Source organism: Cucurbita moschata, unplaced genomic scaffold, assembly GCF_002738365.1.
Source record: "Cucurbita moschata cultivar Rifu unplaced genomic scaffold, Cmos_1.0 Cmo_Scf00010, whole genome shotgun sequence".
NCBI classification, from domain to species: Eukaryota; Viridiplantae; Streptophyta; class Magnoliopsida; order Cucurbitales; family Cucurbitaceae; genus Cucurbita; species Cucurbita moschata.
Genome location: NW_019268526.1, coordinates 2,664,096 through 2,678,291, shown reverse-complemented (window position 1 = coordinate 2,678,291; position 14,196 = coordinate 2,664,096). Strand labels below are relative to the sequence as shown.

Below are 14,196 nucleotides of genomic sequence, written 5' to 3'. Positions count from 1 at the left end.
TGATGTTAATTAAAACAATTCCTCATTTTATCGTTTTTCTCTTCGTGATAAATGTTGCCCGTCATCTCACTCCTTGTTAGCTAGCGTCATCATTGTTGTTACACGAGGCCTTATCCCTAATTGGTTGAATTGCTTTCCATTTGCATTTATAGAAAGTCGCTTACGAATCTAGACGAGGAATTGTTTGCTAGAATAAGAAACAAAACTTCTTCATTTCTCGTTGTAAAGATTCGAACGAATCGTTTCTCATCTAAATATGAGAAGAAATTCCAAGAAAGTCGATAGTGAAAAATTTTGTAGACGAAAACGACAAGCAACGATGGCTCATTGAAAGAGACGTCCATTTTAGATGAACAAATATATAAACTTAAACTCTAAATCGAATACTTCCAAAAAAAAAAAAAAAATACATATTTGCAATGGCTTACCCATGTGAGCAATCAACCTCTAGCAACTCTTTCACGTCAAGAAACCACAAATATGAACATAACATAATAAAATTAAAAAAAAAAAATCATTAAAATAAATAAAGACAAATAATATAAGGGGATAGATAATATTATAAATTTAAAAATAGTAGTCAAATTAAAAATTTAGAGACTAAATTTATAATTTTTTTTAATAGTAAAATATTTGTATCATGATTATTTAATCGACTTAGCTAATAATCACAATTTTCATTTTCACTATTTTTATCATTTGAATCTCGACTCTCACATATTGACGTATGAGATTTGATTCCGACGGGGCGAACAAGCTCATTCAAAATGATGGAATCCTTTGAACAAATATTTACTGCAGTAAAGTTTGTTGATTGAACATTTGACTGCTGAGTTTTGACTCAACATGTTATCCGACAAAAAAAGCAAAGGTAAAAAAGTTGGTCAAACATAGAGAAGCGTCTGGTTTTTATCTCCCGGAGATATGGGCTCGTCGGCTGCTACCGGCGACGGCCCATTGCTATTCATTCTCCGATTCTTCTGTTGCCGATGGTATAATTGCCCTAATCTCTCTATTTCCCTCTTCAATGCTTCTTCATGTGCTGCACATCCTTATAAATTCTTCAATATATATACTCAAATTTAAAAAATACTCGTATTTTCTTTAAAATTAAAGATGGTTAGTTCAACACGACTCTCCACGATGATATGATATTGTCTGCTTTGAGTATAAGTTTGTTGAGGATTATTGGGAGTGAGTCCCACCGTTGGTTAATTTAGTGGAAGATCATGGGTTTATAAGTGAGGAATACTATCTCTATTGTTACGAGGCTTTTTGGGGAAGCCCAAAGCAAAGCCACGAGAGCTTATGCTCAAAGTGGACAATATCATACTATTGTTATTGTGGAGAATCGTGATTCCTAACATGGTATCTAAACTATGCCCTAAACTTAACCATGTCAATAGAATCCTCAACTATCGAACAAAGAATTGTGAGCCTCGAAGGTGTAGTCAAAAGTGACTAAAGTGTGTATTTTGTTCGAGGGCTCTAGAGAAAGGAGTCGAGCCTCGATTAAGGAGAGACTTATAGTGTACCATTGGTGTCGAACAAATGGTGTACTTTGTTCAAGGGTTCCATTAAGGGGAGGCTTATAGTGTACCATTGTGGAGAGTCAACTTTGGATTTCCACAAAAAAAAAACTTCATGCCAATAGATGATCATTACTTAAATTAGCCGATGTGAGACTTTCATCCAAGAATACATAATTTCGGTTCAAAATTATAAATTTAGCTTTTTAGACAATATGTGAATATAAGATAAAAACATGAAGAGCGGCATACTGGGTATTGCTCGATAACTAAGACATCTATTATCATTCTAGCGTGCAACGGTTAAACTCGAAAAAAGAATGAAATGAGGATTTGTTTTGTTTTGTTACCATCTTTGAAAATGTTGTCTTGGGAGAGGGAGGCGATTCTTTGCTTCAAAGCACTATTGTCCACGTTTAGAAGTAGTCGTTGTTGATCTAGAAATGCTACTCGTGGTGACAACATTGAAACTTCGGCCTATTCATTGTATAATCATATCATTAAGACATTAATCAAACAAGTTCATGAACACACCGAAATTATTAAATTACAATGCAAAATAACCTGTAATGTACTGATACTCTGTTCCAGTTCTGTAATATATTGCAGCTTTCTCACCCGTGATCTTCGTGCAGATTGTCTGTTTGCCAAGATTCTGTGTGTTTTTCATGAAAAGATGTCAACTTTTTTACACCCTTTTAGAGATCGTATAAGACTCGCTCTTAATTTACCTCTTGACTCGTTTCGAGTCAGTGATTCCATCGTTATGTGCCTCGGAAGAAGTTGGCTGATCATCTTCATCAAACACATCAAATGCATTATTGTTGGATGGTGCAGCCGAGCCTAAAATGGTTTGATTCATCGTCGGCGTTTCGAGGAAGGCGATCGAGTCGCTAACGGAGCGATGGTGGAGACTTTGTCGAGGGGACGAGAAGGAAAGGAAGTGGTCGTGTGCAGGGGGATTTGGAGTGTTGAAGTTTGGGAATTTGGGAGGCAAATTTGGCATGATTGAGAGGAAATTGTAGGAAACAAAATGAAACCCAAATCAAAGGGAGGGTAACAGAGGGTTTATAAGGCGGAAATGGATGAAAATGTGGGGAGTAAAGGGTTTGATGATGGGTATCAGATTGTGATATGATTGTGCAGTGATGGCACATGGACAGCTATCTCCAGTTGGTTGTGGACTCAAACGAAAGTCGCCACTGGCTTGGCTTATTTTATAATCAATGAGGGTAGGAATCAGTCACCACGTGCCCTCTCTGACTTGCAATTTAGTGGGATCCCTCACTCTTTGTCTCATTACAATCATATTACAATCATTGTTCATCAACGTCAACTTGAATACAGTTCAATTAGTTTAGGCACGAGACGACAAGCTTTGACGTGTATCGTAAACCCATGTGGATTGAATTGTAGTTAGGACTGTAACTGAGCTAAATCATGGCTGATTTTTGGGTATGTTGCTCTCTCCCAGCTGAGGAGGCGTGCACAGCTACAATTTCTTCACTGTTTATCAATTTGTTCTTGACACGTTGAGCATCTTATTGGCCAAACCAGAATTTTGGTTGTTTGCCATTAGTAACCAAGCAACCTATAACTAGCGATTGAGATCGAAAATCGGAAACCAATGACTAACGATCGAAATTGAGAATCAACGAATGGGACTAGAGACCCATGACTAGTGATCACTGAACATCGTCAAAGGGGTCACTAGTCCCGGTAGCCAGTGGTGAGTTGCGGGTCCTTGATTCTTAGGCTCAATCACTAGTCTTTGTCCCCTGTCATCGACTACCAATCATTGAAGTAGTCAGTCACCAATCCCCGGTTGCTAGTCATTGGTCTCGATCCCTTGTCATGGCCCCTGTCCCAAATCTTGATTGTTGGTGATCGGTGGCTAGTGATTGAGACTAGCAACTAAAACAATGGATTGATGACTAATGACCATTTTAGTGATTGTCGAAGTGGTCGTTGGTCACCAACCAGGAACCGAGACTCTCCATAGTGGTATAGTATTGCTCATTTTAAGTATAAGCTCTCATGATTTTGCTTTTGATTTTCTCAAAAGACCTCGTACCAGTGGAGATAATATTTCTTACTTATAAATTCATGATCTTCCCCTTAATTAGCCAACGTGGGACTCCTCTCCCAACAATCTTCAACACAACCAACAATCCTGGTCTCCGACCATCATCTAGTCATTGATCGTTAAAGGTTGTTGTCAATGGGTAGTAGCAATCAATAGTAGTGAGTGGTGGTAGCTTGCATTGCCGATCAACAATGCTAGGTGGTGGTCGTCATGGTCAGTGAATTTTGGTGGTCGACACCAACACCGACCGTAGCCTAGCGTGAGAAGATATTTAGATAAGTTTAACATATAATAGAAATTTGAAAAAGATTGACAACTTAGCTCCATAATTGTCACCATTCATTTCAAAACAAAAGCTGTCTCTGCCGTGCAGGTAACATGAAACAACAGACTTGCCCTACAGACACTTCAAGGTGTAAACCACATGAATCCAAGAAGTTCTTAAGTATCAAAACTCCATCCTTTTACAGTTGAGAATGGATCAATATATAATCAGAACTCCATATGAACAATGAACACAAACTCAGCTCAATTCTCAATTAGAAAAGGGCCATGGAAGCATATAAAACGATTTGGAACATGGGTTTAACGTCCCTGATTCTCTGGATTGTCTGCACACCCTCAATGGCATCCATGGCAACGGACAGCCCCTCCAATGGCTTACAAGACAGGTACAAGAAATGGATGAATAAACACAGCCGAGAGTACAAGAGCAGAGAGGAGCAGGAACGGAGATTCACAGTTTATCAGCTGAATGTTCAGTACATTGACAACTTCAATTCACTGAATCATTCATATACTCTTGCTGAAAATAGCTTTGCAGACCTCACAAATGATGAGTTTAAGACAACTTATTTGGGGTATCAAACTCATTGCCTGCCTGATACATGCTTTAGATATGATCATGTTATTAGCTTGCCTACTCATGTTGACTGGAGAATGGAAGATGCTGTTACTCCGGTAAAGGATCAAGGCCAATGCGGTATGTGTTAGGAATAACGAACCTCCACAATGATATGCTTTGGACTCCCCAAAAGGTCTCGTGCCAATGGAGATGTTTTCTTTACTTATAAATCCATGATCATTCTCTAAATTAGTTAACGTGGGACTCCCCCAACAATCCTCCTGAGGCCTATGGAACCCTGGAACAGTCTCCCCTTAATTGAGACTCGACTCCTTTCTCTAGAGTCCTCGAACAAAGTGCACCCTTTTGTTCAACAATTGAGTCACTTTTGACTACACCTTCGAGGCTCACAACTACTTTGTTCGATATTTGAGGATTCTATTGACATAGCTAAGTTAAGAGCATAGCTCTATACCATGTTAGGAATAACGAACCTCCAAATACTTTGAGCTAAGCTCTTATGGCTTTACTTCTAAACACATGATCATTTCCTTAATTAGCCAACGTAGAACAAACTCATTCATTAAAACAAGTAGCCCTTTTTATCTATACTCACAAGTTTTGAAGTATTTGAAACAGGGAGTTGCTGGGCATTCTCTGCAGTAGCAGCAGTGGAAGGCATCCACAAAATAAGAACAGGAAAGTTAGAGTCTTTATCAGAGCAAGAGCTTGTGGACTGTGATATCATCTCAGGGAACCAGGGCTGCGATGGCGGATTCATGAACAAAGCGTTTGAGTACATCAAGAGAAGTGGTCTGACAACAGAGAGAGAATATCCATACAGAGGAATTGAAGCTTTTTGCAACACACAAAAAGTGAGATACCACTCTGTGACAATAAGTGGGTATGAAAAAGTACCTACGAATAACGAGAAGAAATTGAAAGCTGCTGTTGCCCATCAGCCAGTTTCTGTAGCCATTGATGCAGGGGGATATGACTTTCAATTCTATTCTAGTGGTATCTTCTCAGGTAGCTGTGGGAAGCAGCTCAATCATGGAGTGGCAATCGTTGGGTATGGGGAAGTTGGGGATAATACTTACTGGCTTGTCAAGAACTCGTGGGGGACTGAGTGGGGTGAATCTGGGTACATAAGGATGAAGCGTGATTCGATTGATAAGCGAGGTGCCTGTGGCATAGCCATGGAGGCTAGCTACCCGACCAAAGACTGAGCATGTTCACAAGGGAAGAACTTAAGTTTAAAGATTATAAATTATATGCAGATGTTTGTTCATATCCAGTAGATTAGATTATGCAGTGATGTAATAAGAATTATTAAAGGGTTTGTGATAAAGAACAGAAGGGATTCAAACAGAACAAAATAAATTTACACACTTTAAGATCTACCACAGAATCCACAGCCCTTCTCTTGCCTTCTTCTCTTATGTTTTTCACTTCTTTGACCTAGACCGACGAGGATATATAACGGGTCAAAGCGGGCAATATTTGTTAGCGACGAGCTTGAACTGTTACTATTGATATGAAAGCTAGACACTAGACGATGTGTCAAAAGATGACGCTGGCCCCCAAGGCGGATTAATTATGAGATATCATATCGGTTGGAGAGGGGAACGAAACATTTGTTATAAGGATATGTGAGGCTGATGGTAATACATTACGGGTCTGTTAGACGAACATAGATCCCATATCGGTTGGAGAGGGGAACGAAACATTGTTTCTAAGTATATGTGAGGTGACGGTAATACATTACGAGTCTGTTAGACGAACACGACTCTAATACATTACAGGTCTGTTAGACGAACAGAAATCCCATATCGGTTGGAGAAGGGAACGAAACATTGTTTATAAGGACATGTAAGGCAGATAGTAATACGTTACCAGCCAAAACGAACAATTTTTGTTAATATTAATGCCCTCAAATGTTGTAACAGCCTCCCAAACTAAGAAACATGTCTCGTGGCATTTGTTCCCTTGGTGCTTGTAAGGCGTGCAAGCCATAAATGAACCAATAATTTCTCGATTCATTCCTAAGTTTCCTTCGTTACCGAACATAAGTTAAAAATAATTTTCAAGTATGTTAGAACGACCAACTTAAATAAAGATGTCTTAATCGCACTTTCAATATAATATAAAATTCAAATGAAATCACAGCCGTCCAATGATTATGATTCCTCTTTGGATTGATTCCCTCCCCAAAAGCAATGGGGAATGATTATGAAGTTGTGAAATTTGAGCTTCATAAAAATGATGGTATCAGCTGTAAACGTGTCTATCAAAAGTTGCTTTAATAAAAATGCAAATTGGACCCAATTAACAAACTTTGTTCCATATTAATTAATCATTCTTATTTTATTATACTAAACTCTCTCATTTCATATTCATTACCAATCATTTCCCTCTCAATCATTACGGGCTTATATACGTCGTCTCTGTACCCAAAACAGATGCACTGCGCTTACCCCTGTTTAGATTGTTGGGAGAGAGTTACACGTTAACTAATTTAGAAATGATCATGGATTTATAAGAGAGGAATACATCTTCATTGATACAAGACCTTTTAGAAAAGTCCTAACAACCAGCTGAGTTGCTCGTAACACACTTTAATATAAAGTTTTGATGTAATTAAGGAAATACATTGCTGGTTTAACTCTTAATTATCATCAATTTAAAGCTCTCCCTTGTGTAACACTTCAAACAACCAACACTATCACCCAACGCATTCAATTTGGCTGTTTTCCCTTTTGGGTTTTGGGCGTCTGCTTTAAGGAACGGAAAGCATTTGGCAGCAATCAATGGTGAAGGGCTAAAAGAACACACCATAAACTCACACCCACAACGCAAAAGTTGAACCCAGATTCTGAGTTTGTTAGGATTATTAAATGCCCTTCTCCACCCCCTCCATTTCTATTCAAATTTCGAACCCCAAATCATTTTCTTCCCTCTTCTCTCTGCTTTTACATAGTTCTTTCAATTTCTGCCTCTTTTTCTTCACCAATGGAGATTGAGAAACGAAAATCGGAGAAGTGGGTAATGTTCTGAGAGATTGTTGAACTTGAAATTGGTGAAGGTTGAAGGTAATACTCATAAGGGGGTTCTTGAGATGAGTACGGCTCGATTCATCAAGTGTGTCACTGTTGGAGATGGGGCTGTGGGGAAGACTTGCATGCTTATCTCATACACTAGCAACACTTTCCCAACTGTAAGCGTCTCTGTTCTGTTCTTTGTCTTCTCCATTTTTAGTCGCAGATTTAAGGTTTGAGCTGAGCTGATTTGGGCACTTTGTTTTTCTGGGAATTCTTGTAGGACTATGTGCCCACCGTTTTTGATAATTTCAGTGCAAATGTTGTGGTCGATGGCAGCACCGTCAACCTGGGGCTTTGGGACACTGCCGGTGAGAAACTTTACTTGATATCCACTTTTGAAATTTGGGTTTCTGTTTGTGAGGATTGTGGTTACCTTGACCTTCACGATTTGGGCAAACTTATTATCACCCATTAGCTTTTTGGTTGATCGATGATTTGGTATGGTAGCCCATAAACTTAAGCTTAAAGAGTGTTTATTGTTAGATGATATTGTCCACGAACATAAACTCTCTAGTGGTTTTGTTTTTTTGTTTCTCTACGTATAATTCCATGATCATCCCCTTAATGCTTAGCCAATATGGGTCTTCCTCCCAACAATTTTCAACAATCTTTCCCTCGAACAAAGTACACCACAATTTTCAACAATCTTTCCCTCGAACAAAGTACACCGTAGAGTCTCTCCTGATGCTTACCGTAGAGTCTCCCCTGATGCTTGGGAGCCCTGGAACAACCTCTCCTTAATCAAGACTCGACTCTTTATCTAGAGCCCTCGAACATAGTACACCATTTGTTCGATACTTGACAACACCTTCGAAGCTCGCAACTACTTTGTTCGACACTTCAGAATTCTATTGACATAGCTAAATTAAGGGCATGGCTCTGATACCATGTTATGAACCACGAACCTCCACCATGGTATAATATTGTCCACTTTGAACATAAGCTCTCAAGGCTTTGCTTTTGGTTTCCCCAAAAGGCCTCGTACCAATGGAGATGTATTCCTTACTTATAAACCCATGGTCAACCCCTTAATTAGTCGACATATTTTCCAACCATCCTCAACGTTCATTTGCTTAAATTTACGATAGAAGTACTGATATAAAGAAACTTTAGCCTATTACTTTGAAGCTTATAAGCTCAAGGGTGACTTGATAATAAACTTATGGAGTATCTAATCATGTTTAAAGAAAGAATATGAAGCCATTCATTGTTGGGGTTATCTGCTAAATGCAGGACAGGAAGATTACAACAGGCTGAGGCCTTTGAGCTATAGAGGTGCAGACGTGTTTCTGTTGGCCTTTTCTCTAATCAGCAAAGCTAGCTATGAAAACATCTCCAAGAAGGTTCACAACCATCATCTGCTCTCCCTTCATTAATCAAACTATAAATCATTGCTATTAGAACATCAGGCTTCTTATTTGTTTCCACAGTGGATCCCGGAGCTGCGGCATTATGCCCCGACTGTCCCAATTGTTCTTGTTGGAACCAAACATGGTAATGACAATCATGTTCAAACACATCAAAAACTGACACAATGTTGGGTCATTTGATGTTTAAATGGTTACTTGTTTGCAGATTTACGGGACGATAAGCAGTTTCTGACTAGCCATCCCGGTGCGGTACCGATCACGACAGCGCAGGTATTGCTTTCATATTCATGGATCTGATGGGAGAGGAAGTTGTTGATGGCCTTATTTGACAGGGTGAAGAACTGAAGAAAGCAATTGGTGCAGCTGGTTACATAGAATGCAGCTCAAAAACTCAGCAGGTAATTGAAACCCAATATGTTCTGAAAACAAATATTTGATCTTGAAGTAAGCTAGACAGAGTTGGCTGATGCTACTAACTCGAATCGAGCTATGGAAGTTTAACGATGTCCCGAACCCGAATCTAACACTTGTGATCAACTGATCTAACTTGCAGAATGTCAAAGCTGTGTTTGATGCTGCCATCAAGGTTGTCCTACAGCCACCGAAACCGAAGAGAAAGCGACGAAAGGCCAGAAAATGTGTGTTTCTTTAAGTTAGATTTCATTTCGTTTTTCTGATGTGACAAACTTTGAATTCTGTGTCTATTTCGTTCTTGAATTGTCAAAAGTATCGAATTTGTTTATTAGTTTTTCATTTTTAATAAATTCTTGAATCTTATAAATGTTTGAATTGTAATAGTTAATTGATTTATTTAATATAAATTTAATTTTCGTGTATGATTATTGACCTTAAGTAAAAGAAAGGTACATAAATGAACCGAAACCACATTCGAACGAAAGCGATCTTGAGAATAAAATTACTAACAAAGGCGTAAAGGAAATGAAACTTACTGTCTATACCAACATGGTGCATTTTACTTTTCAGTAGCTCTATGTTAGGTGTCCTCATCGTAATTTTTCTAGGATGCATATGAGTAAGGACAAAGTATGGTGGAAGGACTCGTGTTGGTCTGTAAGGATAGGTTCTATGTTGGGTGATCTTCTAGGAATTTTTTTAGGATGCATATGAATGAAGACGAAACATGCTGGAACGACGGGACCACCAGACATCGAATTCAAATTTCAAATCCTAGACATGGATCGTTATACTAATAGAGTCGTAAACTTTTAATTTTGTGTTTAGTAGATGAGTGAATTTAAATGAGACATAAAATTTAAAATTACAGGAACTAAGTTGAAAGTCTAATGACATAGTGAACGCGTTCAAAATCGGAGGACTAACGTGTAATATATATATATTTCTTTTCTTAAATTTATTAATTTTAATAATTAAACCACTTCAATCCATTAGTCACATCCATGCTGATGTTTCCTCCTTTCAATTTGAAATAAAACTACGATAAAGATTAATATTTGATATTAAAATAGGAAATTAAAAATGGACGAAAATTCAAATATTAGAATTAAATTTATAAAATGTCTCCATTATTACTTAATTAAGCAACAAATGGACAGGCCAACATATTTTCATAGTATTTTAAAGACATTTTTATTTTATGGCTTAGTAATTAAAAAAAAAATATTGATTTAATATACCAAATTGAACTATTTATTTTTATATAAAAAAAATATATTTAATGAGCCAAATTAATTGATGGTCACCAAAGTTGACCATGTCCAAATGAAAATAAAATCACAATTATTTACAACTTGCAATAAATGTCCATTCAACTGCCGTGGAGATTTGATTTTTCAAAAATAAATTAAATAAAATAACATAAACTCCGTCAAGATTTAACCATTTTCCAACGGTCGCCGTTCAAATTCTTACTGCGCAGACTCCTCCCTTTCTCTGTTTTCTCCTATTTATTTAATATATATATATATACATATATATATCTGGAGTAATTATATACCTGGAGTAATTATATACTGGCTAGTTAAGTGAATGATCTACCTGTATGAATAGATATGAAAATATTATTACTAAAATACAGATTTAATAATGAAAAATAAAATTAGGATGAAAGGTTCAATTTCATTATATTTACGTTTAAATAGATAACAGATACTAACTAATACCTACAAAAAAAAAAAAAAAATTAACTAAATTTTGATAATAAAATAAAATAAAATAAACTAGTGTTAAATAGATACAAGATACTAACTCATACCTATAAATAAAGAAAATATAAACTGACTAAATTTTGAGAATAAAATAAAATAAAATAAACGGTTAAATAGATACAAGATACTAACTAATATCCACCGATGAAGAAAATATAAACTAACTATTTCGAATAAAATAAAATAAACTACTATTTAAATTTGATTACGAATATTTAAGATATATTCTCTAACTAATATATTATTTAAATATTAAATGATTACGAATATCATATATTTCATAATTAATTCAAACTTGTACTAAATTCTGATATTTACGAGCCTTTTTGGAGAAGAGGAGGGTATATTTATTATTATTTTATTTTTATTTTGTTAATTAAGGTGAAGCAAGAGGGAATTATTTTATTTAATTTATTTAGAGAAAAAGGGAATTAAATTTGAACGAAGGGAACCGAACAAATATTAAATAATGTAGTCCAACTTGGGCGCTGCAAATGCAACCGAAGAATTGATTTACGTTCACCAAACCATATTTTTTATTATATTTATTGACTTTATATTAATAATTAAGGAATATATATATATATATATATATATATATATATATTTATATAATTTATTTAAAGGAAAAAAAACGAGGAATGGGTCTAAATCTAAACTTTTACCAAAATTAAAAATTAAAAATTATTGAGAAATTTATAATTTAGAATTGGAAGTTTGGATCTGATTGGTGGGCAGGAAAGTTTTGAGCATGATTTTGTTTTTAGCAAATAGAAAGCAAAAGCAGAGCATTCTTGTAAGGAATCGTCTCCCCTTTCAATCTCGTCTCTCCTCCGGCAGCCTCATCCTCTCCCTCTCTCTCTCTCTCTCTCGTTCTCTCCCCCTCTCTCTCTTCCCTTGGAGACTGTCGGGATCTCTGTCTTTATCTATTTATTTATAAATCCAGATCCCATTTCCTAAAAATCGTCGCATAATTATAATCTCCTCTGTTTTCGACAATTCTTGAAATGGGCGCTTACAGAGCCGATGATGATTACGATTACCTGTTCAAGGTGGTGCTGATCGGCGACTCCGGCGTCGGAAAATCCAATCTCTTATCCCGTTTCACCCGAAATGAATTCAGCCTCGAGACCAAATCGACCATCGGGGTTGAATTCGCTACTCGTAGTATTCGCGTCGATGACAAGATCGTCAAGGCTCAGATTTGGGACACTGCCGGCCAAGAAAGGTTTTCCTTGATTTTTATTTTTTTTAAAATTATGAATTATAAATTTAGTCTCTGAACTTTTGGGTGTAATAGGTATCGAGCGATTACGAGCGCGTATTATAGGGGAGCGGTAGGAGCATTGATAGTGTACGACGTGACGCGGCATGTGACATTTGAGAATGTGGAGAGATGGCTGAAGGAGTTAAGAGGGCACACGGATCACAACATAGTGATAATGCTGGTAGGGAACAAAGCGGATTTGCGGCACCTGAGGGCAGTGTCGACGGAGGACGCGCAGGCATTTGCAGAGAGGGAGAGAACATATTTCATGGAGACATCAGCATTAGAGTCATTCAACGTCGAGAATTCCTTCACGGAGGTTCTCACGCAGACCTACAGAGTGGTGAGCAGGAAGATCCTTGACATTGGAGATGACCCCACAGTCCTGCCTAAGGGACAGACCATTGACATTGGCTCCAAGGATGATGTCTCTGCCGTTAAGAAGGCTGGCTGCTGTTCTTCATAACAATCTTCAAATACTTAAATGAATTCATTCCTCAAATGGGTCTCTCTTTGATTTTGGTTTTGTTTTGTTTTTCTAAATTTTGTTTGGTTTTTGATTTTTTTGTTGGGGAAATGTTGAATGATCATGTGTGTTCCTTGGAATGCATAATTTCTAGTGCTGTTTTTAGGTAGGCTGTACCTATGAATTTGATGGATGCTTAGAAGAAGAAGAAGAAGAAGAAGATGAATTATTGGAGAACAAATGTACCAATACTTTATAAATTATTTTTTCCTATTATACATCTGCAAATATGTTTTTAAAATCCCTTTTGTTTATTTATTTGGAAAATAACATCTACGTTGTCTAGGTTTTATCTCTTATCCACTTGCTATCGATCTTATGGCTATCCGTGCGCACACTCTGTCTTCAACGCCATTGATGCAGTTGAATTTCATTTCTTTGCAATGGAGCACGTTTCTTGGAGAACTTAGGTGCTTTGCTTTCTAATCACCTTGTTCCTCATCAATATTCTTCAGTTCCTTGCGCCACTCCATGTCCCGAATTCTTCCCTCTAGAGCTTTTCAACGTCAAAAAGATGTGGAACCTTGTATCCAATTCTTAAGAACACGAAAAATGATGCGATCAAGGGTTGGTTTGTGTCATAATCGCACTCTTGCAGACAATGAATGTGCAACACTTGTTCTAACCTAGTAAATAAGTTGAAAAATTCAGACTTTATAGATAATGTCGACGAGGAAATACATTGGTCACGCATCTCGAGGAAATATAGAATTGATAACTTCTGTACAAGGAATGTCGTGAAGCATGTGGAGGCCTGAAGATTTGGTCATATTATAAAAGATTGCATATAAATCATCAAGATTTATTCAAGTTGCTTCTTTTACCCGAGGGATTTAGGAGGTTGGGTACTTCATTGCAGGTGAGCAAGGCACTCGATGAGTACATAGCAGCAGCTAAGAAGCCAAACAAACCATGTCAAGGGTTGGGATTAGAACACATGAATGAGGCCTGCCCTGTCATTCCTTCTAACCTTACAGCTCTTATCCTTAGGAGCTCACATTATTCGCTTCTTATTTACCGACTCTCTAACCATTCGACCCTCTTAACTTTCATAATCCTTTCCGGTGTTCTAAAGCTCGACTTGGGCAGAGATTTCTCGGAAAAAGCCAGATCGTATTATATCGAAGTTGAGAATAGCTTTCTCACACTATTATTCACAAACACAAACAACGTGGAAACAGGTATTTCCCTGCATATTGGATTCAAAATCCAAAGAATCCCTATAGAATAAACAAGCATTCAGAATCTCCTCCTTCTGTAGAGGGAGGGAGGGGGGGGGGGGGGGGG

General features: G+C 37.3%; 4 protein-coding genes across 5 annotated transcripts; 3 read left to right on the top strand and 1 right to left on the bottom strand.

The window, feature by feature from the left end:
- Window positions 1-778: 778 nt before the first annotated feature.
- Window positions 779-2,697, bottom strand: LOC111448747 (basic leucine zipper 6-like). Of its 2 annotated transcripts, none has more exons than XM_023088470.1 (4): window positions 2,261-2,697; window positions 2,094-2,184; window positions 1,880-2,006; window positions 779-1,051 (listed from the first exon to the last, which is right to left on the bottom strand). In XM_023088470.1, exons 1-4 carry the CDS (start codon window positions 2,533-2,535, stop codon window positions 885-887), a joined length of 660 nt encoding a protein of 219 aa, XP_022944238.1. In that variant the 5' UTR covers window positions 2,536-2,697; the 3' UTR covers window positions 779-884. The 2 variants fall into 2 exon arrangements, with proteins under 2 accessions (XP_022944238.1, XP_022944239.1); XM_023088471.1 differs by having other exon boundaries at window positions 779-1,042.
- A 1,257-nt stretch (window positions 2,698-3,954) lies between these two features.
- LOC111449119 (ervatamin-B-like) lies at window positions 3,955-5,858 on the top strand. Its single transcript, XM_023088994.1, has 2 exons — window positions 3,955-4,597; window positions 5,099-5,858. Exons 1-2 carry the CDS (start codon window positions 4,168-4,170, stop codon window positions 5,686-5,688), a joined length of 1,020 nt encoding a protein of 339 aa, XP_022944762.1. The 5' UTR covers window positions 3,955-4,167; the 3' UTR covers window positions 5,689-5,858.
- Window positions 5,859-7,508: 1,650 nt separating this feature from the next.
- On the top strand, window positions 7,509-9,711 carry LOC111449120 (rac-like GTP-binding protein RAC2). Its single transcript, XM_023088995.1, has 7 exons — window positions 7,509-7,676; window positions 7,781-7,868; window positions 8,794-8,903; window positions 8,991-9,054; window positions 9,136-9,200; window positions 9,263-9,328; window positions 9,484-9,711. Exons 1-7 carry the CDS (start codon window positions 7,578-7,580, stop codon window positions 9,580-9,582), a joined length of 591 nt encoding a protein of 196 aa, XP_022944763.1. The 5' UTR covers window positions 7,509-7,577; the 3' UTR covers window positions 9,583-9,711.
- A 2,153-nt stretch (window positions 9,712-11,864) lies between these two features.
- Window positions 11,865-13,120, top strand: LOC111448679 (ras-related protein RABA1f-like). The gene is made up of 2 exons (XM_023088363.1): window positions 11,865-12,344; window positions 12,417-13,120. The coding sequence occupies exons 1-2, from the start codon at window positions 12,124-12,126 to the stop codon at window positions 12,847-12,849; spliced, it is 654 nt and encodes a 217-aa protein (XP_022944131.1). The 5' UTR covers window positions 11,865-12,123; the 3' UTR covers window positions 12,850-13,120.
- Window positions 13,121-14,196: the final 1,076 nt, after the last annotated feature.